Source organism: Ornithorhynchus anatinus, chromosome 17 (genome assembly GCF_004115215.2).
Source record: "Ornithorhynchus anatinus isolate Pmale09 chromosome 17, mOrnAna1.pri.v4, whole genome shotgun sequence".
Taxonomy (NCBI): Eukaryota; Metazoa; Chordata; class Mammalia; order Monotremata; family Ornithorhynchidae; genus Ornithorhynchus; species Ornithorhynchus anatinus.
Window position 1 is genome coordinate 16,361,368 of NC_041744.1, and position 27,210 is coordinate 16,388,577.

The 27,210-nt window shown below is 47.6% G+C and overlaps 1 protein-coding gene across 2 annotated transcripts; it reads left to right on the forward strand.

The window, feature by feature from the left end:
* Positions 1-130: 130 nt before the first annotated feature.
* LOC103165307 (C-type lectin domain family 1 member B-like) lies at positions 131-26,900 on the forward strand. 2 transcript variants are annotated; one of them, XM_039914582.1, is made up of 7 exons: positions 133-211; positions 14,011-14,148; positions 14,720-14,824; positions 19,500-19,637; positions 21,105-21,256; positions 22,129-22,235; positions 25,109-26,899. In XM_039914582.1, exons 2-7 carry the CDS (start codon positions 14,076-14,078, stop codon positions 25,254-25,256), a joined length of 723 nt encoding a protein of 240 aa, XP_039770516.1. In that variant the 5' UTR covers positions 133-211; positions 14,011-14,075; the 3' UTR covers positions 25,257-26,899. The 2 variants fall into 2 exon arrangements, with proteins under 2 accessions (XP_039770517.1, XP_039770516.1); XM_039914583.1 differs by lacking the exon at positions 19,500-19,637 and having other exon boundaries at positions 131-211; positions 25,109-26,900.
* Positions 26,901-27,210: the final 310 nt, after the last annotated feature.

Below are 27,210 nucleotides of genomic sequence, written 5' to 3' on the forward strand. Positions count from 1 at the left end.
CCTTAGCACCACCCCCGGCCCCAAGATGATTTGTTTATGAAGTAATGTTGATCCCACAGTGACCTTTTCAGTTGATTTTGTCCAGGGGTCAGTTTCACTAGCAGTGACGCCTTCTTTCAGAGAAGCAGAGTAGCCTAGAGCAGCACGGCTTAAGTACAAACAGCCCAGGCTTGGGATACAGGAAGAAGACACCTCAACGCTCTCCTGACCTGTGAGTATATATGTCCTGAGATATGTCATGGGGGGTTAACCTGAGTTCTGCTTTGTGGAGCACCTAGAATTTCTCAGGATTTCAGTGGACAAAGGGAGGCAAGCCGGGTGCCCTGCAGCTGGGGAGGAGCTGGAAGCAGAACTGTTCTGAGTTTTATCTGCTGTTCCCATCCCCCAGAGAAACTGAATCATCCACCAACTGTCATCAGGAAAATGCTCTATCGGCTCTCCTCGCTGACTTCTTGACTTCTCTGTCTTCCCTCTCCAGTCTATATATAACCATGCTGCCTGGATTCTTTTTCACAAAAATCATAGCCTACATGTCTCCCCGCTCTTCAAAAGCCTCCAATGGTGCCCCAACTACATTGGAATCAAAGAGGAACTTAATACTATCAACTGTGAAGCACTCCATATTTTCTGTCCCTCCTGCCTTTCCTCACTGATTTCCTACTACAACCCAGCCAGTACACTTCACTACTCTACTGCCCACTTACTATATCTTGATATCAACTCTTTCCTCACCTCTTCTCTCTAGCCTGGAACCGCCTTCTCTTTCATACCCTACAAAATACTACTCTTTCTGTCTTCAAAGCCATCCTGAAATCATATCTTCTCTTAAGAGAACATATCTGACTAAGCCCTCATTTCCCCTTCTCTCCGCTCTCTCTCCTCTCTCGCAATGCTCTTTAATCTGTATCCATTTGCTACTCAACACAAATCTAATAGAATGGATTTACATACACACCTTTTTACCTTTTCCATAATTGAAATTTATTTCAATATCAGTCTCTCCCACTATGCTGTAAGCTTCCTGTGGGCAGGGACCATGTCTACCAAGACTATTGTACTGAACCCCCCAAACACTTAGTACAGTGTGCTGTACCCCGGAAATGCTCAATAAATACCACTGATTGGTTGACTGACTGATCGATGAACTTAGGCCACGATGGTCCAGTGGAAAAATAGACTGTTTTAGAAGAAGAGTTTCAGGGTCTGAATCTGAGAAATGGTAATAACAGCCCCTTCCTTCCTTCTAGGGATGTAATGAGGACAAAATTCTTGTCAAGAGCTTATCGCAGGGGAATCGTCTCCCCTTTAGTTTCAGGCGCTCGACCTACGAGCCATTCTTGGGCAATTTGCCTCACCCTTAGTTTCAGGCGCTCAATGTGCGAGCCCTTCCCTGGCAATTTGTCTCCCCCTAATGTCAGGCGCTCAGTGAAAAGTTCAAAAGTGAAACCAAGCCACCACTGCGTACGGCGGAAAACTTTATTCCGAACTTAACCTACTAAAAACAGGAGTAGACGTGTACACCGGCCCCCCGACCCCCCCCCCCCACACACATACAGAATAGCTACCTATCTAACTTCCCCAAGCCCATGCACTGAAGGAGTCAAGGAGTCTGGCCAACCGCAGCACGTCCTCACGGTTCAAGTCTTAGGGCTCTCGCCATGGCCGCAGTACGTGTTTCAGAGCATGGCTTAGTTGTTTTTTTTTTGCCGCGGTCATACAGTATGTGTCTTGACTTGGGTGGTTTCGCTGCGACCTGAGGAACCAGTTCTTTCCCACATTTATCCGTTGTTTTCATGTGTGTTGGGGAGACTGCAGTGGGAAATGCTCAGGATTTTTTGCTGTTTTTCTGCTCATTACTAGCTTAAGCTGGGGAGAAGGTGACTCTCCCTCCGCCCCTGCCCAACACACTTACTTTTACCCCATCCGGCAACCTTTCTCCTGCCCAGAAGAACAATTTACCTGAAACTCCACTGCACAACAATTCTGTTTTTTCTCAGACTCTCCTCTTTATTTCAGGCCTTCCTCAAACTTCTTGGAAAAATAATTCATTTTCTCCTAAGCAATTCAAGTTCTCCTCAGACTTCTCAGCAAGATAATTCAGTTTCTCTTCCAATTCCTCCTTTGCCCTTGTGGCTCACAGGGTCATAGAATAGTCTCTTGGGAAAAGGTTTCTGTGTTACAACATGGAGTCACACTTGCTCACCACAATTTTAAGATCCTTGAAGGCAGATTTTTTTTAATTTAATTTTTTTTTTTTTTTTTACAAACAACTGCACTGTATTCTCCCAGATGCTCACTGAAGTAGATGTTCAATAAATACCATTGATTGATTGACAAGGTGAGACTCCTGAGGGGAGACCATTTGGGATGAGAAAGTAGAATATCAATTGCAAATTAGCACCAAGGAAGGGGATGTGCCTGGGGACCCTTGGCTAACAGACTGTGGCAGAAAGTGGCAGGTACCGGGATGGCCAATTCTGACCTTGTAACACAGAGGGTGGGAGGGATCAGATGTCTTCATCTAATTTTCCCTTAGCCCGAAATCTCCAGGGCAGTAGAAGAGAAAGTTTGAGGAACAGAGTGGCTGGGGGAGGGGAGGGTCAGGGAGAGGGTGGGCTGTGAGGGAGAGTGGGGGGATGTGGGTTCAGAGGAGCAGGCTGCAGAGAGGGCCTCAAGAAAGAGGGGGTGGAGTGAGGCTCTCAGTGGAGATGGAGAAAATTTTCACCAACCCAGGAGACCTGGGGATGGTGAACTCACTCACTGATGGAACAGGAAATTTTCTCTTGCAGGATTGAAACATTGCCAGGGAAGTCTAATTCATTTAGGAAGTGTGTTTATACCTATCATAAAGCATTTCATCTGGGTTATTGCAGTAGTAGTTATCCTTATATGTGTTAGAAGGTAGCTGATCCTGTGAAGATAGAGCTGGCGATTTACGCATTGAATACAAAACCAGGGGCAGGCTGAGCTGGTGACCAAATAAGGCCTAGAAGATCTTCTGATGGTCCAGGCTTCTTACCGTCTTAGGACACGTTCCTGGAAAGTCATCTGTCTACTCCTTAGGATCCTTCCCTGAGGGAAGACTATTTTCTAGAGGAAACCAATCACTCAGGCTCTCCATCAGCTGTAATACAGCTAATTGCAAAGTAAGGAATTAGTCAAGGAGAGTAGGAGCTAGACAAGGTATTTAATCATTATGGCAAGAAGTGAGAGGCAGACCTTATTTGGCTTCCAGAAAGCAAAGAAGTGTGGGAAATGCTGTTCGTTGGAGGGTGGAGTTTCTTCAGGCTGAACTACCAAGGAAGAATTGTGGATGGTATGACCACTGGGAATCTGTTAGGGGAAATGGATTAGGGCTTCAGGGGACTGGGAAGCCAAAGGCTTAGGAGAAAGAAGAACTGCAAGATGATGGATAATGTAGGTTTCCCAGGATCTGATTTATGGTTCCGTTATACAATTTCTGCGGCTATTAAAATCTCTGTAACTAGCAGATGCTTGTTGTCGGTTTAAGACCAGAGCCTGAATGAGTTCCAAAGTCATTAATACTAGAGGAACAGTCTTTTTGGGTGGATTGGACATCACAAAGAGGAAGCCTGGCATTTGCCCTCATACCTCAAATCCAGGTGCCAGAACTTTAGGGAGCAGGACTACTTGTGGAAGACCAGTTGCTTCCCAAATCGTTGGAGGGATGAGATTCAAAGGACACTGCATGGGGGCAGGAAGCCCCTGGGGATCAGTGGGGTTCAGCGTGGGGAGTGCCAAGTCCCCCACAGCTATGACTCTGATAAATTACTGGCCAATTGGAGCCCAGTGCTCCAGTAAGGAGGAATCCCTCAAAAAGTGATCAGTACATCACAAGCACCAAAATCCACTCCCATTAACACTCCCCCAAACACACACACACACTTCATGGAGGAAAGAAATAGGAAGAGAAGCCACTCTTCAGATTATAGTTCAACAGGCCAGTGTTGACTTGCAATGTACTAGATTGGAAATCCATGAAATGGGATCCCATTGACCAGTCACTGGAGCTCCCGAAGGGTCCAGAATCTGATCTGGGGTCCCATCCTATTGTCCATTCTTCACCCAGTCCTGGGGTCACTGCTCACCTCAGTGACCTTGTGGCTTCTCAGAAGCACGAGAGCGACATGACCCTAAAATCTAGAAGTCGAGTCCCAAGAGGCCCACTCTTTACCCGGGGTTATATTAGAAGGTTTGTGTCTTGGGGCCACCGAGAAAACGATCATCACAACTTAGAAACTAGGTACCTTAATATACTGCATGCAATCAACAGAAAATCAAAGATTCAGCTAAAGCAAAAAGGCAACTGTACCCCACTTAACCTAGGCATGGAGTTTTCCTACTGCGATGTGATCAATCTCGTCCATTGTTCAAGTCCTTAGCAAGCCAGCCTGGCCTAGGTGTCCCTGGCCTATGAGGTCCCTGGAGTCTGGGCTCTCCCAGCCTTCCCTTTTGAGGACAGTGAGCAGCCACATAAGTCTCATTTTCCCCTCCTCTTATATTATTCTCATGGACCATAACATCAAGCTTCTTCCAGGTATGCCCTAATGTATTACTACCAAATAGTTTGCTCAGTTTTAGCATTTTGGAATGACAGTGCATTTTCCTTTCTGGCTTAATTGCTAAGTTGGGGGCCACTCCACCTTGGCAGGATGTGATAAGCAGATGGCTGGGGGTTGTGATTGTTGAGAGAATTAGTGTAGGAAGTAGATGTTAAATGAGTTGGTATAAAGAAGGGCGTCCAGGGGTTGAGTTAACGTTAAGGCCGGGGTCTTTAGCTTAGCAGATTTCCCTTCACCACTCCACCTGACCACAGCAGCAACATGGCCCTGGCTCACTTCCAGTATTCAGGTTGTGAGTAGCGTGGTGGGGGCTACAAACCTGACATCCCTTAGAGGCAAATTACAGAGTATTGGGTGAATCAATAGTCCTAAAATTACAAGGAATGAAGCAATAAGTATTATCTTTGGTGTTTGCTTGGAGCTTATCTGTCTCTCTCTGACTGTGATCACAGGAAGCGATACACTAAACGACAATGTTTAACTTTTTTTATGCAAGATGCACCTGAATTTATCACTAAGCTAGGTGATTGTCAACAGAGATAATCCTGTGTGCTAGGGAAATGACTATGACATTTGTGCACCTCAGTGTGAATATAGTAAAATAGAAAAATAATAACGATAATGAAATTAAATCAATTAAAATTTTCTTTCAGGTCCAGGAGCTGGTGATTGTGCTGTTTGTGTGGGGAGGAGGAGGGAAACGTGGAAATAGTCCATTGGTGGGGGCCAGTGGAGATTTTGTAGTCACTGGCAGTGATTCAGGAGTGGAATGATGGGGAGGGGAGGTTTCACTGGGTCTGTCACTGGTGGAAGAAATGGAGCTTGGGAGTTGGAGGAAGGAATTCCTGGCACTGAGTGTATCCTGGGAAAAGGTCATCTGTCTCCACGACCTTTACCTGAGTACTCCCTTAGATCCTTCCCTCTTCATTCCCCTCTAGGTAACTGGATAGAACATAGACCTGGAACTCAGGAGACCTGAGTTTTAATTCTGACTTCACCACTTGCCTGCTCTGTTAGACTGGGCAAGTCATTCGACTTCTCTGTGCTTCTCTCTCTCAGTCTGTCCAGTGGGAATTAAATCCCTGCTTTCCATCCCACTAGATCCCATGGGGGACAGACACTATAACTGATCTAATCATTCTCTATCTACTTTGGATTTAGGATGGCATTTAGCACAAGGCAAAAGTTTAACAAATACCACAATGTACAAAATGATTATAATTGTTATCATTATTATCACGGGCTTTAAGACACTCTATTAATTATTTTTATTGAGCTACAAGAGCCCAGCTCCCACTCTCTAGTTTTCCATGCTTAATTACTGACTGTTCCTCAGCTTCGAAAATTCCATCTCTGACATTAGCAGTGTCTGGGTGGTTGCCGCCCGGCTCCACCAGTTGAATCAGGAAAGGTCATGTTGTCCATCCTCCTGGCTCTGAGCAGGTCCTCACTGAACCATTATACTCATCAGGGAAACTTTCCCATGTGGTGGCCAGATTTCAGTCCTTCTGCATGCTCACCCTTTGACCTATTCCTCAGGCGTTATCTCTTACTTCCCAGTGAAAATCCCTTCTCCTCTCTTCATTCCTTGGCTTCCATAGCCTCTCCCTCTTCTCAAACCCTTTCCCACTTTCTGTAAATCTGTCTGGACATCCTCCGTTCTGGAGATGTTCTCTCTTAACCCCACAGTCCAATCTCATCCCTTGCAGTCTCCATTGCAATTTCAGCAAAAACTTTCTGAGTTTCATATGATCTGGCTTTGACCCTCTCCTGATCCTCTAATTGCTGCTTTAACCTACAACCGTCTTCTGACCTATTCAACTGGCCCCTTATTTGTTCTCTCTCTTCTAAATCTCAAAAACCTTGTCTCTGTCAACTACTTCATCTACCTAAATATCACTTTGTTGGGTAGGATCCCACCTGTGTTGACGACCACTCCAATCTTCCCTTTCCTACCTGTTGATTTTTTTTCTCTGGCTTCAGGCACATAGTCTCAGCCCAAATGACTGTGGTATTTGTTAAGCACGTACTATTTAGCAAGCACTGTACTGTCCTAACCACTGTAGGAAGTTCAAGGTCAGACACAGCCCCTAACCCACATGGGCTCAAACTGCAAACAGTAAGGAGAACAGATACTGACTCGCCATTTTACATATGAAGAAGTTGAGGCACAGAGGAGCATCTGGCCCAACGTCTTCCAGCAGATAGGTGACTAAGTTGGGAATAGGAGTCAGCTGTCCTTCATACAAGTCCAAGACTCCATTTGCTCCTAGGGTTTTAGCTCTCATCTACAAGCAAATGAATTTGGGGTTAAAGTCTCCTCAGCCTCTCATCTATTTAACAGGCCTAAATTTCCTGCCCTTTGAATTCTTTGCCACTTTAGTGTTCTATGACCATTTAAAATGGAACAGAGAAAATCAGTGTCATCATCCAGGAGGGCACTGGCATGCACCAATATTCAACAGAGATTTCAGAGGAACGAGTAACATAGCTCTGGCACACTGAGTACCCCGAAGGCAGGGATCGTGGCTACTGTCTTGTACCCCCCCAAGGACTTAGTACTGTGCTCTGCACAGAGTAATTCCTCCAGAAATATCACGTTTAGATGGACTACATTCACTGGCTTCAGTTGTTACTTGAATGTAATGAGAAATCCTCATCATGGTTTTTAGTCTTTCCATATGCAGGAGGATCTACTCTCCTGTCACTTAGCTGCTCTTTTTCAGTCCATTCATTCATTGTCTGACCCAAGACCTCCAGTGCAATGTAGAAAGTGGGCCATAACCCTCACACAATTCTGATGGTCCCCATGGACGCAGTCTTCTGTGACAAATGCCAGCTTCCATCATTCAAAAATCCCTCCAACTCCCAGAGGTCCTTTTGTTCGTATTGCTGTGCGTGTTTGGCAGGGCAGTCTGACACTCGAATGAATGAGAGAGGAATGGGAGGTAATAGAATGTACAGTGATTTATTCTTCAGTATAGGGATCCCAGTATGACAGGGATTATGGTCAACTGTGTCTTCAGATGGCATGGAAGTGCTGAAGAAGTGATTAGCGATAAGAAACGGGAAGAACTAGAGATGGTTCGGGACCATCTTCTTAGAGGTCATTACATCTCAGAAGAGCTCTGAACATGGGAAGAGCTGTTTTTGATTGGATATTAGGGTTCCCGGTGGAGGCAGTAGGGTATGGATGAGGAGTCAATGGTGTGAAAAATGACCATCCATCCTAGAGAGTAGGTTTACTGGATCGGAACGAATTATGTGAGCTGGGTGGAAGTAGGGGAAGAGAAAGGATGAATGATCAGTACAGAATTAACTGAGAGCTTTAAATCTGATGGTGTGAACTGTTTGCTTTAAGAAGAGAGGAAGGAGCAACCACTGCAGGTTTTTGGGAAATGGAAAGAAGTGAGGAACAGGACACTTTAGAAAAATGATTGAGGCAAAGGAATGAAGTGTGGACTGCAGAGGGGAGAGACTGGAGGCAGAGAAGTAAGTGAGGGTGCTGATGTGGGAGTCAATTATTGATACAAGAGCAATGAGCTATGTGCTTGAGAAAATACACTATAAGTTAAAGTCAGAACCTCAATCTCGAGTTTGTTGTAGAAGACTCCAGGAAGGTTATACTGAGCCGCTGTGGGTTTGTTCTGGGCTATCTCTGGCGGGATGATGGGAGGGGCATGGGTCAGGGAGGGGAGAGAGAGAATGAGGAGGGCAGATAGACTTAGACTGGGAGCCCTATGTGAGACAGGGGTTGTGCTCAATCTGCACATATATCTTCCCCAGGGCATAGTACAATGTCTGGCACAAAGTAAGCACTTAAGACACAGCACAGTGATTTTTCATGAGATAATGATTGGCTGATTGAGTGAGTGACTAAAAGGAAGTGAGTGAGCGGTTTGCTATGAGATGGAGGATAGATAGATTTCTGTGAAATGGCTTAGAATCTAGGAAAGAGGGGGGAGGGAAGAATGAGGAAACAGAGGCAGCAGGGTACCCTGAGCTCCCCAACACAGGTGTGACAGACAACATAGGTCACTGAGGAGAGTTAGAAGAACTCCACACTTGTTTAAGTCTCACACTGAGCTGTGACCGTGATCCCCATCTCCAGGCAGACTGGGCGATCTTGTATCAGAGCTTACCTGCAGGCCCTTTCTGGAGAGGTGGTATTTGCACAGGGACAGCTGTTACGGGATTTCAAAGGATAAAAAAAACCTGGGCTGAGAGCAGGGATTTCTGTGCCACTCAAACCTCCAACCTGCTGAAGATCGACAACAAGAAATAGTGAGTGAGGCTGTGTGTGTGTGTGTGTTATTTAGTTGGGGAGTATCAGTCTCCCTTTCCAGAACCATTTCTAGTCTCTCACACTCTGGGGGCAAATCAGAGATCAAAAGTGGGTGAGGACACTGTATGTGTGTGTGTGTGTGTGTGTGTGTGTTGTCGGGAAGGGTGTGTCTCCCTTTCCAGAGTCATTTTTTCTTGTTCACACTTCGGTGATGGAGTAGTGATGAAGAGTGGGTAAGGACACTCTGTGTGTGTGTGTCTGTGCTGCTGAGGTTGGAGGAGAGGTGGTTTTTGTCTCCCTGTCCAGAGCTATTTCTCCTTTCTCACGCTCCGGGGACGGACTAGAGATCAAGAGTGGTTGAGGACACTGTGTATGGGTGTATACTGCTGGAGAGGGAGGAAAGGGGCTGTCTGTCCAGAGCCATTTCTCCTTTCTCATGCTTTGGGGATGGAGCAGAGGCCACGAATGGGAGAGGAGAGGTTTGTGTGGGTGTGAGGGCAGGGCAGTGTCTGTCTCCCTGTTCAGAGACTTTCTCCTCCCTCACGCTCTGGGGATGGAGCAGAGACCAGCACTGGCCATCCATGCCATGGAGAGACACCCAATGCTGGGCTTCCATTCACTCCTGCAGGGCCGCCAATGTTGTGGGGCAAAGCCCCTGGTGCAACAGGCCTGGAACCCGTTCACTTTCCTTGGGCTGTTGAGGAGTGGTGGGGGCAAAAGAGGGTGAGAGACAGAGAGAAAGAGAGAGACAGACAGAGAAAGACTCCATGCCGCTTCAGCCCAGAGGACTCCGGTGCCCTTGGGAAATACTATTTATCGGAGAGTTTCCTCAGGCTAAACTACCAAGGAAGGACTGTGGATGGCGAGACCACAGGGCATTTGCTAGGGGAAGGGGAGCAGAGTTTCAGGGGATTGGGGAGCCCAGGGTTTAGATAAAAGAATGACTGCAAGATCATGGAAAATGTGGTTTTCTCAAGATCTCATTTAAGGTTCCAGTATGCAATTGCTGCTGCTGTTGAAATCTATGCAATCTAGTAAGTGCTTGTTGTTGATTCATGACCAAAGTGAGTTCCAAAGTCATAGCTCATATATATATATGAATAAATATATATGAATAAAAATAAATAAATTGTATTTATTAAGTGCTTATTATGTGCAAAGCACTGTTCTAAGCGCTGGGAGGATACAAGGCTATCAGGTCATCCCACGTGGGGCTCACAGCTTTTAACCCACATTTTACAGATGAGGTAACTGAGGCACAGAAAAGTTAAGTGACTTGCCCATAATCACACAGCTGACAAGCATTGGAGCTGGAATTTGAACCCATGACCTCTGACTCCCAAGTCTGGGCTTTTCCACTGAGCCATGCTGCTTCTTTCTGTTAGTGGAAGGAGTGTGCTACTTTGGGTAGACTGGACATCACAGAGAGGAGGTTTGGCATCTGTCCTTTAGCCCCAAATCTATCTATGAGACATTCAGGGATCAGGAAAAGCCCAGTTGCTTCCCAAGCCTTTGTAGGGAACAGATTTAAAGGTTGTTGGACAGAAGCAAGAAGGCCCCGGGGGACCTGTGGGTATCATCAGGGGAGAACTCCAGGTGCCCCCTCCCGCCAGCAACAACGCTGATAAAGTTCTGGCCAATCGGAGTCTGCTGCTCCAACTGGGAGGAATCCCTCAAAATGTGATTGGTACATCGCAAACACCAAAAACCTCTTCCACTAACAAACTCTTCGTGAAGGAAAGAACTAAAAAGAAATTCCACTCTTCAGGTCCTAGTTAACCAACACAATGTCCACTTGTGATTGACTACATTGACACTCTGACACTGAGCAGACAATGGGATCCCATTGACCAGGCACTGGGGGTCCTAGTGGGACCTGAATCTACCTTGGGTCCCGTCCCATTGTCAATTCTCTGCCAATCCTGGTGGTCACTTCCCAGCTCAACAATAGTGGTGTCACCAACTGCGCATCAGAAGCAAGGGAGCGACACTACTGTGAAATCTAGGCTAGGTCAGAGGCCAACAGAGGCAATCCTGCATCCTTGGGAAATGACTATGACATTGGTGCACCTTAGGGTGAATACAAATTTCTGGTGTGACTGTGCTGTTTGTGTGGGGAGGAGGAGAGAAATGTGGAACCGGCCCACTGGTGGGGGCCAGTGGAGATCATAGAACCACTGGCAGTGAGTCAGGAGTAGAAAGATGGAGAGAAGTGATCAGTCAATTGTATTTCTAAAAACTTACTAATATATTAAATGCTTGGGAGAATAGAAAATAAAAATATAGCAGGCACATTTCCCGCCACAATGAGCTTACAGATTAGAGGGGGAGGTGGATTTTCATTCAAATAAATTAAATTACAGCAATGTAAAAATCATGCTGTGGAGCTGGAAGGGGGGATGAATACAGGGAGCAAGTCAAGGTGTTACAGGAGGAAGTGGGGGAAGAGAAAGGGGGAATGAATACAGGGAGAAAGTCAAGGTGTACAGGAGGAAGTGGGGGAAGAGGTAAGAAGGGCTTTGTCGGGGAAGGCCTTTTGTAGAAATGCCTTGAAAAAGCCTTTGAAATTGCAGCGGGTAATTGTGTGTCAGATATCAAGAGGGAGGGCGTTCCAGGTGTGAGGCAGGATGTAGGCAATAACTCAGAGATAGAGGAGATCGAGGTACAGTGAGAAAGTTGGCATTAGAGGAGTGAAGTTTGTGTGCTGGGTTGTTGTAGGAGAGTAGCAAAGTGAGAAAGGAGTGGTGAAGCAGTTTGAAGGAAAAGCCGATGGTAAGGAGCTGCTGTCTGATGCGGAGGTGGATGGGCAACTACTGGACGTTCTTGGGGAGAGGGGAAACATGGCCTGAACTTTCTGTAGAACAGTGCAGGGTGAAGTATGGATTGGAGTGGGGAGAGATAGGCAGCAGAAAGGTCAGCAAAGAGATGGATGTGTAATCAAGATGGAATAGGATAACCGCTTGGATTAACCTGGTAGCAGTTAGATGGAGAGGAAAAGGGTGGATTTTAGTGGTGCTGTAAGGATCGAAACAACAGGATTTAGTTATGGATCGAATATGTGGGTTGAATGAGAAGGAGTCAGGGACAACCATAAAGTTATGGGCTTGTGAGACAGGAAGGGTGGTAGTGATGGGAAAGTCAAAGGAAGGACAGGGTTTGAGTGTGAAGATCAAGATTTCTGGTTTTCAGATGTTACGTTTGAGGTGAGAGTGGGACATCCAAGCAGGGATGTCTGAAAGGCAAGAGGAAATGCGAGACTGCAGAGAAGTTTCAGTGGATCTGTCACTGATAAGGGAGATGGTGTTTGGAAGCTGGAGGAGGGAATTTCTGGCACTGAGTGTAGCCTGGGAAAAGGCTCCACGGCTCTTACCTGAGCACTCTCCTAGATGCTTCCCTCTTCATAGGACTCAGGAGACTTGAGTTTTAATTCTCACTCCACCATTTGTCTGTTCTGTAACTGTTCTGTTACACCGGTCAAGTCCCTCAAAGTTTCTGTGTTTCTCACTTCTAATCTGTCAAAGGGGAATTAAATCCCTGCTCTCCATCTCACTAGACCATGTGTCCCATGGGGGTCAGTTGCCATACCTGATCCAATTATCCTCCATCTTATTTGGTTGGTTGCTACAGGCTCTTGTTATATCCCGGCTAGACTACTGTCTCAGCCTTCTCTCTGATCTCCCTTCCTCCTCTCTTGCCTCGCTCCAGTCTATTCTTCACTCCGCTGCCCGGCTCATCTTCCTGCAGAAACGATCTGGGCATTTCACTCCCCTTCTTAAACACCTCCAGTGGTTGCCTATCAACCTCCGCTCCAAACAAAAACTCTTCACTCTAGGCTTCAAGGCTCTACATCACCTTGCCCCTTCCTACCTCTCCTCCCTTCTCTCTTTCTACTGCCCACCCCGCACACTCCACTCCTCTGCCGCCCACCTCCTCACCGTCCCTCGGTCTCTCCTATCCCGCCGATGACCCCTGGGCCACGTCCTCCCACGGTCCCGGAATGCCCTCCCTCCTCACTTCTGCCAAACTAATTCTCTTCCCCTCTTCAAAACCCTACTTAAAACTCACTTCCTCCAAGAGGCCTTCCCAGACTGAGCTCCCTTTCTCCCTCTACTCCCTCTACCACCTCCCCTTCACCTCTCCGCAGTTTAACCCTCTTTTCCCCCCATTTCCCTCTGCTCCTCCCCCTCTCCCTTCCCATCCCCTCAGCACTGCACCCGTCTGCTCAACTGTATATATTTTCATTACCCTATTTATTTTGTTAATGAAATGTACATCGCCTTGATTCTATTTAGTTGCCATTGTTTTTATGAGATGTTCTTCCCCTTGACTCTATTTATTGCCATTGTTCTTGTCTGTCTGTCTCCCCCGATTAGATTGTAAGCCTGTCAAACGGCAGGGACTATCTGTTGCCGACTTGTTCATTCCAAGCGCTTAGTACAGTGCACTGCACATAGTAAGTGCTCAATAAATACTATTGAATGAATGAATGAATTTGGTTTTAGGAGGGTGTTTAGCAAATAGTAAATGCTTAACAAATACCTGTGTTCAAAATGATCATCATTATCTTCATTATTGAGATATTTATGACACTCCATTAGGGGTTTTAAGAAACTCCATTAATTATTTCCCTCTTTTCTATTACCCTAGGACAGATGAGCTCCCACACTCCTAGTCTTTCCAAGATCATCTTTAAGTATTCCTCATTCCGGACAAACCCATCTCTGACCTTCAACTCATGACCTTATTCCTGCCTGGCACTCCTTTCCCTTTCAAATATGCCAGCCCATTGCTCTACCCATCTTCAAAGGCCTTCTGAATTTCCACTTCCTCCTCCAGGAAATCTTCCCCAATTACTTTTTCTTCTTCTTTTGTCAAGTCATTCCAATGATCATTTCACCATCCATATCCCACCTTAGCCTTCCCACTGCACTTTCCACCTCCCATTGCCTTTTGGTGCCTTTCGGCTGCCTCCAGAGCTGAAAACCCAGATATTTTGAGGAAGTGAGGGAAAGGGGAAATGTCACAACTTGATCTTGTTACAGATCCTTTCTAACCAATGGTCTCCTCAGATTGGAAAGTATGATGCAAGACTCTTATCTTATATAATAGCTAGTTGACTATTTCTTCCATTTCTCTATCAAGGCACAACAGGGAAGGTCCCTCCGACCCACCCTGACCTCGGCGGGGAACTGAGCAGAGCAGCTGCTATGCAGAACACAGAGGGGGACACCAAACCAAACATCCCAAGGAGACCTTCCTCCAAGGGATTTGGGAACAAAGGTATCTAATTCCCCCCACCCCAGCCCTTGGGCTATGCTTTTGGAATGGGAGCAGAGCTCATGGCTCAAGCAGTCGCATAGAGAAACCAGGAGATGGGTGGAGAAACCAGGCAGACAGACTTCCATTGAGCACTAAGTCAGTGCATCCAAAAGGTTCAGGTGACTGTGCTGTTTGGGAGCCTCCAGGAAAGGTGGCCCAGTCTGATAGCCTCACTTACCCCCCAGGGGCTGGTCAGCTATTGCTGTCCGGAGCAATTTTGCCCACTCCAACGAGAAAGCTCTGGGATGAATCCACTGTACTCTTGGATTGTCCCTGCTCCCACATTTGGATTGGGTAGGAAGCAACCCACAGTGACAGGGGCATCGGATCTGGGCATTAAGACATAAAGATGTTTGAACAGACCTGCGAAATGACACGAATGGTCTCAGAGAGGAAAAGCCATGGAGGAAGAAGTCAGAGGAGAAAGGTTTGTCTGTGTTTAGGGCTTGTTCTCTTGACAACTTGACTGTCCCTGGGATGAACCTCCCACTACCTTCACTGATCCATGACGACATATCCTTTCTCTTCCCAGTATTCTCAGATGTTCCTGTTCACTCGGTGTGGCGTCTGCTGTCTCTGCTGCTGCTCATTCTTTGCCTCATACAGCTTATCGGATTGGTGGGATTCGGGATCAGGTGTAAGTACCTACCCTGACGCTGGGACAAGCAACTCTCTGTCTCCCGATGTCTGGGGTTCCTGAGTTCACCCTTCCCCTGGGGGTCTCAGTCATTAGACAGCAGGTGGGCAGCTTTTTTCCTCAGAGAAAAGGCCCCCAGAAGAGGTTCTCTCAGACCATTACCTCTTACTGTTCAGGTGGGAATGTGGACTGGGGCAGGGATGCAATCACATGGGGAGTGAGGGCTGGGAAAATGGGATTTACATTTCTTTCTTGGCAGTTCAGTGGGGTGTCTGGTGGTGGAAGGTATCAGAAGGACCCCAGTGGTCCCTTCCATTGCTGATCAGCCTTTTCCAGCTGTCGGCCTCTTCCTGAAACCCTTCCAGTATACTGAATGACAGATGTGCAACATGAGCTAGATGATTGTCGCTTGTTTCTGCCAGTTGAAACAGGCAAGGTGATGTCCATCTACCTGGCTTTGGGCAGGACCTCACTGAACCATTCTACATATCAGGGAAACTTTCCCAAATGGTGCCTGGATTTCCATCCTTCTGCATACTCCTCCTTTGCCCCAGGGCCCATATCCTTTATCTTCCTTCCCAATGAGAATCCCTGTTCCTCTCTTCATTCCTTGACTTTCTCATCCTCTCCCTCTTCTCTAACACATTTCCATCTTCTGTAAACCTGACTGGGCATCTCTTGTGCTGTCTCCATTGCAATTCCAGCAACAACTTCCTCAGTTTCTTGGGATGTGGTTTTGGACTCTCCCCTGATTGCTACTCTAAATAATAATCTTCTCCTGTCCTAAATCCACTGGCCCCTTATTTTTTCTCTCTCTCTTAAATCTCAAACTAAAGCTCAAAAGCTCAAACTAAATCTCAAATTAAAGCTCAAAAGGGAGCTCCCTTTTCCTCAGCTCCCCCCACCTTCCGCGTCATCTCGACTCACTCCCTTTGCCCTTTTCCCCGCCCCACAGTACATATATATATATATATATATAATAATTATAATATATAATATATAATAATATATAATATATAATAATTATATAATAATAATAGAATAAATAATTCTATTTATTTATATTGATGTCTCTACTTGTTTTGATGTGTATATATCTATAATTCTATTCATTTACATTGATGCCCATTTACTTGTTTCGATGTCTGTCTCACCCCTTCTAGACTGAAAGCCCGGTGTGATCAGGGATTGACTCTATTGCTGAATTGTACTTTCCAAGCATTCAGTACAGTGCTCTGCACACAGTAAGCACTCAAAAAATACCACTGAATGAATTTACTAAATCTACCCCATTATCACTTTGTTGTGTAGGATTCTGCCTATGTTGACCACCTCTACTATTCTTTTCTTCCCATTACTCCCAGTTGTCTCTTTCTAATAATAATAATGTTAATAATAATGTTGGTATTTGTTAAGCGCTTACTATGTGCCGAGCACTGGGGTAGACATTGGGGAATCAGGTTGTCCCACGTGGGGCTCACAGTCTTAATCCCCATTTTACAGATGAAGGAACTGAGGCACAGAGAAGTTAAGTGACTTGCCCACAGTCACACAGCCGACAAGTGGCAGAGCTGGGATTCGAACTCATGAGCCCTGACTCCAAAGCCCGTGCTCTTTCCACTGAACCACACTGCTTCTGATGTTATTTGTTAAGCGCTTACTATGTGCCAAGCACTGTTCTAAATGCTGAGCTGACATCAGCCACATATTCTCAGCCATAATGATTGTGGTAATTTGTTAAATCACCTACTTGGTACCAAACACTGTACATACTAATCACTGGGGCAGGTTCAATTTTAGGCACAGTCCCTATCCACATAGTTCCAAGTAGCAAGGAGAACAGATACTGAATCCCCATTTACAGATGAGAAAATCGAGGCACAGAGGAGCGTGTGACCCAAACTCACCCAGCAGGTAGGTGGTAGAGTTGGGATTAGAAACCAGCTCTCCTTCATACATTCTAAGGTTCCATTTGCTTCTAGAATGGTTTTCCTCTCTACAAGCAAGAAAATGGGGGATTATTGGACCATGCTGTTAGGGGTGGGACAGTGCCAGAAGTCATGGTTTCCAGCGCAGTTCCACCACCATGCGACCCAGAGGGGATGCAGGGGGTCAGGTTAAGTTGGGTATGGATGGTGAGAGCCAGGGGTGGAATGGCCCAAAGGCCACTGGGACACTCATCATCTCAAGGTCAAATGCTGTCTCCTGACTGCCTGATCCCACAAAACGAAACTCCAAAGTGTGGGCGGGACACTGCCCACACAACCGAAACTGCCAGATAGACATTCCAGGCCAACATAGAAACCAACCAAATAAGGCATTGCTGGGGGGGAGAGGCACAGGGACAGAGATGAAGAACAGACAAGCAGAAACCTGAAGCCCAAATGGTCTGGAAGCACAGGGGATAAATACCTGTAGCGTTCATAGTCCTGGGCAGTAGGTCGAGACTCTCGGCAGCTGGCTGCTGGTCACCTCCGCCAGGAACGTGGGGTGCCCGCTTTGTCCGCACCAAGTGAGGAGCCGTGGGACAGGTGAGTGTCCCACTAAAATGCTCATGGGGCTAACAGCTGGGGCACTTTGCCACAAGAGTGTAATGCATAAGTGGATTCCTCCAGAAAGGAAAGTGTCTGTGGGTTGAAGGAAGGTGCTCTGTTACATGTAACACATTAGTGGATTCTCCCCTAGAGGGAAGTTCGATTTGCCGAGTAAGAATAACTAAAATAAGCTTATTCCTCCCAGAAGGGAAGTTCAGTTAGTCATGTAGAATAAACTCTTCTTGGCTCAGCCTCTCTCACAACCAGTCTCTCCATCTCACCATACAGATCCTCAAACTCATTCCTGCCCAATGGGTGACAGGCGCAGAAAAGTGAAGTGACTTGCCCGAGGTCACGCAGCAAGTTCTCCCCCAAGTGCTTACTGCAGTACACTGCACACAGTAAAGGTTCAATAAATACCATGATCCTGTTGTATCCTCTTCCAACCACTTAGGACAGTGACCTGAACATAGTAAGTGCCCATTATATATGATTGATTATTAAGGCCTCCAGAGATTCTCAATTTAACAGGCCTAAATATCCTCTTCTTCGAATCTTTGCCACTTTGGTGCTTGATGGCTTTTAACGGTGAAGAGAGAAAACTGGTGTCATCATAACTGGCCCTGGTATGCATCAGTGTGCAGAAAAGATGGCAGAGGAAGGAGTAACATAGCTGTGGCACACTGAGTACCCCAAAGGCAGGGATCATGGCAACCAACTGACTTGTGCTCTCCCGAGCACTTAATACGGTGCTCCCCATACAATAATTACTCCAGAAATATCACATTTAAATGGAGCAGATTATCTGGCTTCAATTATTACTTGAATGTAACGAGAATTCCTCATCATGGGGTTGTAGACCCTCGACATCCAGGGGGATCTATCTTCCCTTCAATTAACTGCTCTCCTTAAGTCTATTCATCTACAGTCTAACCTATGACCTTTACTACAGTGGAAAAATGGACCATAACCCTCGCGCAATTCCGGCGGTCCTCACAGATGCCGCCTTCTCTAATGCCAGCTTGTCACTCAAAATCCCTCTAGCACCCACTGGTCCTTTTGGTAGTATCCCTGTGCATGTTTAGCCGGACAGCCTGACACTCAAATAATTCAGAGGAGAACGGGTGGTAATGGAAAGTGTGAAGATCTGTTCTTAAATATGACAGAGATTGTGGTCACCTGTGGCCTCAGATGGCATGGAAGTGCTGAAGAAGCAATTAGGGATAAGGAGTGGGAAGATCTAAGACTTGCTCAGGACCCTCTTCTTGGAGGTCACTAGAACTCAGAAGGGCTTTGAACATGGAGACAGCTGTTTTCTGTTGGATATTAGGAATTCTGAACTGGGGCAGGTGGGTGTAGGGGAAAGGTTGATGGTGAGAGAAATGACAGTCAGTCCTTACGAGTAGGTTTACTGGAGAGGGACAAACTACATGAGCTGGGAGGGAGTAGGAGAAGAGAGGGGATGAATGACTGGCAAGGAGTTGATGACTGCTTTGAATCTGAAGGTGTGGAGTGTTAGCTTGATGATGAGAGGAAGGAGTAACCACTGCAGGGTTGAGAGAAGTGAAGAGAGGTGAGCAAAAGTTTGCTTTAGCAAAATGATTAATGAGTGATGAGAAGACTCATCAGACTGCGGATGTTGGAGTCAAATACTGGGACATGAGCAGTGAACTAAGTGCTTGACAGTGTATGCTAAAACAAAGTCATAACTTTACTCTTGAAAAATTAATCTAACAGGTGAAAAAGGCAGACATAAAAAGTAATGCACATAGTAGGTGGGAGCAATTCCTAATCAGAAGGATGTGGGTAATTGAAACAAATGAACAAGTAAGTTTCCAGTGTATGTCAACCAATAGGAACCACAGAGGCAAAATCGCCAGTTGGTAAAGTTGGAGAGGTGGTGGAAACGACTTGGGGAATTCATCCTGGTAAAGGTGAATTTTCAGGAGGGATTTGAAGGTGGTGAGGGCAGTGGTCTGGCAGATCAGGAGGAAGAGGAGTTTTGAATTGGAGACGGAGAGATTGAGAGCTGCTCCACACTAATTCATGCTTTGAGGAGGGTGGTGGAGGAGTCTCTTTCCCTGGGGTCTGTTAAAGGCAGCTTGATGATGGGGGTCATATCTCTATTAACTGTTTTACAGACTCCTTCCTATTTCGAGGCATCTGCAGGAGCTGTTTCAAACAGAAAGAATTTCTCTTGTCCCAAAACTCCAAACTGTCGGCTGACCTGAGGGAAGTAACCACAAAATTCTGCCGAAAACTGATGGAGAATAAGACAGGTAATCATATCTGTGAGCTCCTCTGTCAGCTCAGACCCCTGCCTGGATCTCACTGACAGAGGAACATAGAGTTAAAGATTTAGGGACCAGCAAGGGAATAGAGGTGAGTCAGAAATTAAAGAATGAAGGATGCCACAGTCGAGACCCCTAACTACATCAGGAAAATGTTCCTCGGAGGCCTGCGGTGAAGGGACATTCCAAGGGCAGAGCACTCTCCTCAGTGTCTCCTGGGTCCTGCTCCACAATCCATCTGGGGCCGCCACAGTGCAGGGCCAAGGGGCGGTGCATTTCCAGTCCCCTGCTCTGTCCCGCAGTTTCAGGGAGTCCGAATGTGCCCCAGGGCTCACTCCTACTGCAGGGCACCAGAAAAGCAAGCTGTGCTCCCAGTCAACAGGCCGGAAAGGACCCCGAAGAAACAGCGTGGCTTAGTGGCAACAACCTGGGCTTGTGAGTCAGAGGTCATGGGTTTGAATCCCGCATCTGCCGCCTGTCAGCTGTGTGACTATGGGCAAGTCACTTAACTTCTCTGTGCCTCAATTACCTCATCTGTAAAATGGGGCCACCTGGGACAACCTGAATATCTTGTATGTACTTCAGCGCTTAGAACAGTGCTTGAAACATAGTAAGCTCTTAACAAATACCAACATTATTTGAGAAGCAGCGTGGCTTAGTGGCAAGAGCCCGGGCTTGGGAGTAGGAGGTCGTGGATTCTAATTCTGGCTCCGCCACTGGTCAGCTGGGTGACTTTGGGAAAGTCACTTCGCTTCTCTGGGATTCAGTTCTCTCATCTATAAGACTGTGAGCCCCACAGGGGTCAACCTGATGACCTTGTATCTACCCCAGTGCTCAGAACAGTGCTTGACACATAGTAAGCGCTTAACAAATACCATAATTATCATTATCTGCCTCCCTGAACCCTCAGAGGAAACTGAACACATTCCCACGGAGAAAGGGATGAGCTTGTTGAAGAAGAGTCCAGGGAGATTATACTGAGCCGCTGTGGGTTTGCTATGGGTTTGCACTCCTAGATAATAGGAGGGGCCTGGGGCAGGGAGGGGAAAGAGAGAACAAGGAGGGAAGTTCTCCCTTAGTCAGGGAGCCTTATGTGAGAGAGGGACTGTGTTCAATCTGAACATTTCATATCTTTCCCAAGGCTTAGTACAGTGTGTGGCACAAAGTAGGTACTAAATACATAGCATAGTAACTTTTCTTTGAGATAATTAGTTGATTGGGTGATTGACTGACAGCAAGTTACTGTGCAGTTTGCTATGAGATGGAGGATCCAGAAAGGGTTGGAGGCAGGGAAGAACGAAGAAACAGAGGCAGCGAAGGGGTCCCAAACACAGGTGTGAAGTGTGACAGTGGAGATCAGAGGGGAACACTGGGGGGCCCTGCCCTTTTTCAGGCTCAACTCTGAGCAGTGACCTTGATCCCCAGCTCCAGACAGACATGGTAATCTTGTTTCAGATCACCCCTGCAAGCCCTGTCCAGAGCACTGGTATTGGCATGGGAACAACTGCTATAAGATAATGATGGAAAACCTAACCTGGAGTGAGAGCAGAGAGGCCTGTGCTTTCCAAAACTCCAGCCTGGTGAAAATCGACAACAAGGAAGAGTGGGTGAGGAAGTGTGTGTGTGTTTGTGTGTTTATATGAGTGTTTGTGGGGGGGGGGGTTGTTGGGAAGTGTCTATACTCTGTCCAGAGCCATTTCTCCTCTCTCACATTCTGGGGATGGGGTGGGTGAGGACACCATGTGTCTGTGTTGCAAGGGTGGGAAGAGAGGGAGGTGTCTGCCTCTCTGTCCAGAGCCATTTCTCCTTTCTTATGCTCTGGGGACAAAGCAGAGATAAAAAAATGGATGAGGACGTGTTTGTGCGTGGTTGTGTTGGCCGGGGCAGGGGAAGGGGGTGGTCTGTCCCCCTGTTGAGAGCCCTTTCTCTTCCCTCAAGCTCTGGGAACAGAACGGAGACCAGTGCTGGTCGCCCAGGCCCTGGCTGTGGATGAGACACACACAGAGCTCTCAGCTTTGGCTCCCTCTGAGGGCTGTCAAACAGTTGGCAGTGTTTCACCTGACACTCATCACTGGTCAGAAAAGCCTCAGCTGCAACCAGTCTATGGCCATCCACACAGAGGCCCTAGCCCTGCCGCCCTCCGTGATGGGAGAATGGAGAGGGCGGAGGTGGAAGTGGGGCCAGGACGAGAGGATGGAGATGGAGGGAAGAATTTACCGCACCCCCTCATTTCTCAGCCAGCTCCCCCAAGGAGCCTCCACCCAAAATGCCCCAGCCCCAGTTTATTCTCACCTTTCTGACCCGAAGCAGGCTAACATGAAATTGGCCCCTGGGCCCTGGGAAGTTTCGAGCATCAATCACCTCCCTGGTGATTCCTGTGCTGTGTCCAGCAGCCCTGGACACAGCTGTGCCCGACACTCCCAGGAGGGAGTCACTGAGGTCTGCTGGCAAACATAACCCTCGGTATCTCTTCCTGCAGTACTTTGTAACAGCCAAGATAGAACGTTACCACTGGGTGGGTTTATCCCGAAACGCAAGAGACCTCCCATTGAAGTGGGAAGATGGCTCAGAAGTCAATTCTGAAGTGTGAGTATGTGTCTCTGTGGGTTTTTGTTGAATTCTGCCCTGTGAAGCCCTCAGAAGCTGGAAGAGTTTTGTAGGGCAAAGGAAGCAAGCTGTGCCCTGCAGCTGGGGAGGAGGAGGAAGGAGACTCTAGTGACAAACAGCTTGGCCTAGGGAGATGCACCAAGGACCAGTGGATAGACCACCGGCCTGGCAGTCAGAAAGTCCTAGGTTCTAACCCTGCTTCTGTCACTAGCCTGCTGTGTGACCCCAGGCAAGCCACTTATCTTCTCTTTGCCTCAGTTACCTCATCTGTAAAATGGGGATTAAGACTGTGAACCCCAGGTAGGACATGGATTCAGTCTGACGTGATCATTTCGTATCTACCCCAGAGTTTACTATATTGCCTGGAACATAGTAAGCACTTAACAAGTACCATTGATAGAAAAAGTAGATACTCATTTGATCCAGTGTCCCAATCAGGAAAATGGCAATAGTAAGACATGACCCTGCCTTCTTCCCAGGCATAGAGTGAGGACAAAATTCTAAGGTCCTTGAGGAAAGAGAGGGTATTTACCAGCAACTACATTGTCCTCACTCAGATGCTTAGTACTGTGCTCTGCACACTGTAGATGTTCAATAAATACCTTTAGTAATAAAAATAATGGTGTTGGTTTAGCATTATTCAATAGTATTTATCGAGCACTTACTAAGTGCAGAGCACTGTACTAAGCACTTGGAATGTTCATACAGCAACAGACAGAGACAATCCCTGCCCAATGACGGGCTCACTGTCTAATCGGGGGAGACAGACAGCAGAGCAAAACAGAACAAAACAAAAACAAGACATTATCACGGGGCTGTACACCTCATTAACAAAATAAATAGGGTAATAAATAATGTATACAAATGAGCACAGTGCTGAGAGGAGGGGAAGGGGGAAGGAGGAGGAGCAGAGGGTGGAGGGGGAGCAGAGGGAAAGGAGGGCCTCAATCTGGGAAGGCCTCTTGGAGGAGGTAAGTTCTAAGTAGGGCTTTGAAGAGGGGAAGAAAGTTAGTTTGGTGGAGGTGAGGAGGGAGGGCATTCCAGGACAGCAGGAGGACGTGGGCCAGGGGTCGATGGCGGGATAGGAGAGAACGGGGGATGGTGAGGAGGTGAGCGGCAGAGAAGTGGAGCGTGCGGGGTGGGTAGTAGAAAGAGAGAAGGGAGGAGAGGTAGGAGAGGGCAAGGTGATGGAGAGCTCTGAAGCCAAGGGTGAGGAGTTTTTGTTTTGTGCGGAGGTTGATAGGCAACCACTGGAGGTTTTTGAGGAGGGGAGTGACATGCCCAGAGCATTTCCGCAGGAAGATGAGCCGGGCAGTGGAATGAAGAATAGACTGGAGTGGAGAGAGACAGGAGGAAGGGAGATCTGAGAGAAGGCTGGCACAATAAGCCAGCTGGGATATTATGAGAGCTTGTACCAGCACGATAGCCATTTGGATCGAGAGGAAAGGGCAGATCTTGGCGATATTGTAAAGCCAGATTGGAGGGGGTCCAGGAGAGAATGGGAGTTAAGGAATTCTAAGCAGTGATTGTAGACGACTCGTTGTAGGATTTTGGAAAAGAAGGGTAGTAGGGAGATAGGGCGATAACTGGAAGGGGAAGTGGGGTCGAGAGAGGGTTTTTGTAGGATGGGGGAGATGTGGGCATGTTTGAAGGCAGAAGGGAAGGAGCCTTTGGAGATTGACTGGTTAAAAATAGAAGTTAAGGAGGGGAGGAGGATAGGGGCGATGTTTTTTAAAAGGTGAGCGGGAATGGGGTCCGAGGCGCAGGTGGAGGGGGTGGCACTTGCGAGGAGGGAGGAGATCTCCTCTGAGGATACTGGAAGGAAGGATGGAGAAGTAGAGGAGAGGGTTGGTGGGGAAGGGGGGGGGGGGTGACTTTGGGGAGCTCAGACCTGATTGTGTTGATTTTTGTGATGAAGTAGGTGGCCAGGTCATTGGGGGTGAGAGATGGGGGAGGGGGAGAAACAGGGGGCCTAAGGAGAGAGTTAAAGGTCCGGAACAATTGGCGGGGGTGACGGGCATGGGTGTCGATGAGGGAGGAGAAGAAGTTTTGCCTGGAGGAGGAGAGGGCAGAGTTAAGGCAGGAAAGGATGTGTGGGGTGAGAGAGCTGAGTCGAGGATGACACCAAGGTTGCGGGCCTGTGAGACACCAAGCACTGTTCTAAGCACTGGGGTAGATAGAAGGTAATCAAGTTGGGCAGAGTCTCTGTCCTACATGGGACTCACACTCTCAATCTCCATTTTACAGATGAGGTGACTGTGGCACAGAGAAGTTGAATGATTTGCCCAAGGTCACAGAGCAGACAAGTGGCGGAGTTAGGATTAGAACCCACAATTACCAAGCCTGTGTTCTTGCCACTAGGCAGTGCTGCGTCTCATTGTTTGCTTGAGTGAGATAAATGAGGAACGAGCCCTTGGGGAGGGAAAACAGAAGGCGAATTCTACATCGGCATCAGGGAAGGCTGGGCCTGGGGCCCCTCTGCAGATAGTCTGTGGCCGAAATTAGCAGGTCTTGCGATGGTCAGTTCTGACCTTGCAAGCTCATGGATTGAGGGGTCATGGAGATCCTCTATTGCTCCTACAGACCGGGGCCCATGGAGCAGAGGGAGAGAAAGGCTGAGGAACAGAGTAGCTGGGGGAGTGTGGGCATCGAGGAGAGGGTGGGCTGTGAGGGAGAATGGGGGAGGGAGGATGGAGGTTCGGAGGAGCAGGCTGCAGAGGGGGTGCCAAGAATGAGGGGTCAAGGGTCAGGCCAGAGGAGACGGAGAAAATCTTCACCATCCCAGGCCCTGGGGTCAGTATCTGGGAATGGTGAACTCACTCATTGACATAACACGGAATTTTCTCTTTCAGGCTTTTGTTGCTCTCAGACGGTAAGACTGAAGGCAAGCTATGCGCTGTTGTATATAGAAACGACTTAAATCTGGATATCTGCAAAAAGATGTATCCCTTTATCTGTGAAAGAGCAGCTGATCCTGTGAAGAAGGAACTGTTGACTTAATGCATCGAATATAGATGTGGAGGCAGTCTGAGCTGAAGAGCAATGACGGCCCAGATCATCTCTGTGGGAGCCCAAGGGCCACGATGCAGGACAGACACAGGGGGGGCTGGAGGCCTCGGTGGCTGTGTCCTCTACCAGTCTGAACTGTCACTGCTAAGATCCCTCCTGATTGGTGGTTCCCTGCCATTTTCCCGTAGCACCTCATTTCTCCCTGTTCCAGGTCTCGCCTTTCAGCCTTCCTGCCCGCTCCATTTCCAGGGCCTTGTCCATCTTCTGGGTTTTCCCTCCCCGGCTGACACACACACACACACACACTCCTCCACACACAAACACACAAGCAAATTCAAAAAAATACCAAAACACATAGCTTCCTTCTCACACCCTAGTACCGCTTTTGCACCATTCCACCTCCTCATCCCTTTCTTTCCCTTCTTTTGAAGCTCATATCATTCGCCTCTACCAGCCAATCCGGAGTCTAGTAATGGTCATCTCCCATCCCTCAGGCCCCATCTCCAATTTCCTTCAACATTTTGATCTTGTTCTCACATTCCTTCTCTTTCCCTATCCTTACATTGTTCCATGATCTCCCTAAAATCTCCCCTGCCTCTCCCCAGCCCTTCTTCCTTCCCCTCCATTCTCCAACTCTCCCATCTGTATATGGGAAATGGGGGGATGGGGGGCAGCTCACCTCTGACCCAGAGCACAAACCTGAGGAGGGGGAGGGTAGCATCTCTTTCTCCCTCTCTAGACTGTAAACTCATTTCAAGAAGAGACTGTGACTGTTTATTGTTGTATTCTACTCACCCAAATGCTTAGTACATAGTAAGGGTTCAATAAATATGACTGAAGGAATGGAAGGGAGTTGGAAGGATGGGCCACACCAGGGTGTTGGACTCAAATGGATCCATTTTCTGATGAAAATGATGATGATGGGCCAAGTCCTGTATCAAATACTGGGGTCGATAAAATATAAGCTCACTGGACGCAGTCCCCGTCCCACTTGGGACTGACAGCCTAAGGCCCGGAGTTCATTAGTACAGACCCCAAGCCACTCCTCCCCCATCTCCCATATGCCAGCGATGCCGGTGGTGTTGGGGACTGGGTTGGAGCAGCTGTATTTCATCTGAAGGTAAGCGAGACTGGTTATGTGAACAGAACTGAGCTCGTTGTCTGGGTCCTCCAGCAGATGGCCCCTCTCTGCCAAGGGACCAACCATACCCAAGTTGCTTGGCCTGCTTACATTTTATCCCCTGCAGTTGGCGTGACCACCCTCCAGAGGGCAAAGCAATCTTGGTTACTCCCATCTCCACCCACGCAATCTACCTCAACAGCCTTCAAGTGTTACATGTACTTGGCATGATCATCCCAATGAGTTTCTCACCTCCTAAAACTCCTCACCTTTGCCCTTGAGAATGTTCAGTGGGCACGGTGAGGGCACATGTCAGATAGCAGGTGGTCACATCTCCGCAGTGTTCCTTGTCCATTGCCAGTTGGCACCAGCCCATCTCTCAGTTTTGTCTCCAGGTGTCCCTAGTACGTTTTGCCCAATCCCATCATCATCATCATCATAATGGTATTTGTTAAGTGCTTACTATGGGTCAAGCACTGTTCTAAGCGCTGGGTTGGATACAAGATAATCAGCCTGGATATAACCCCTGTCCCACATGGGACTCACAGTCTTCATCCCCACTTTACAGAGGGGGGAATAGAGGCATAGAGAAAAGAAGTAAAGTGACGTGAAGGCCCAAGGACACACAACAGATAAATAGAGGAGCTGGGATTAGAACCCAGGTCCTTCTGACTCCCAGACCCAGTTTCTATCCACTGAGACATGTTGCTTCGCCAAAACGCCTATGCCCCTGTAGACTGTAGCTTCTCTGGGGGCAGGGATTATGTTTACCAACTATATGGTATTATAATTTCCCAAACACTTAGTACCATGCTCTGTCCACAG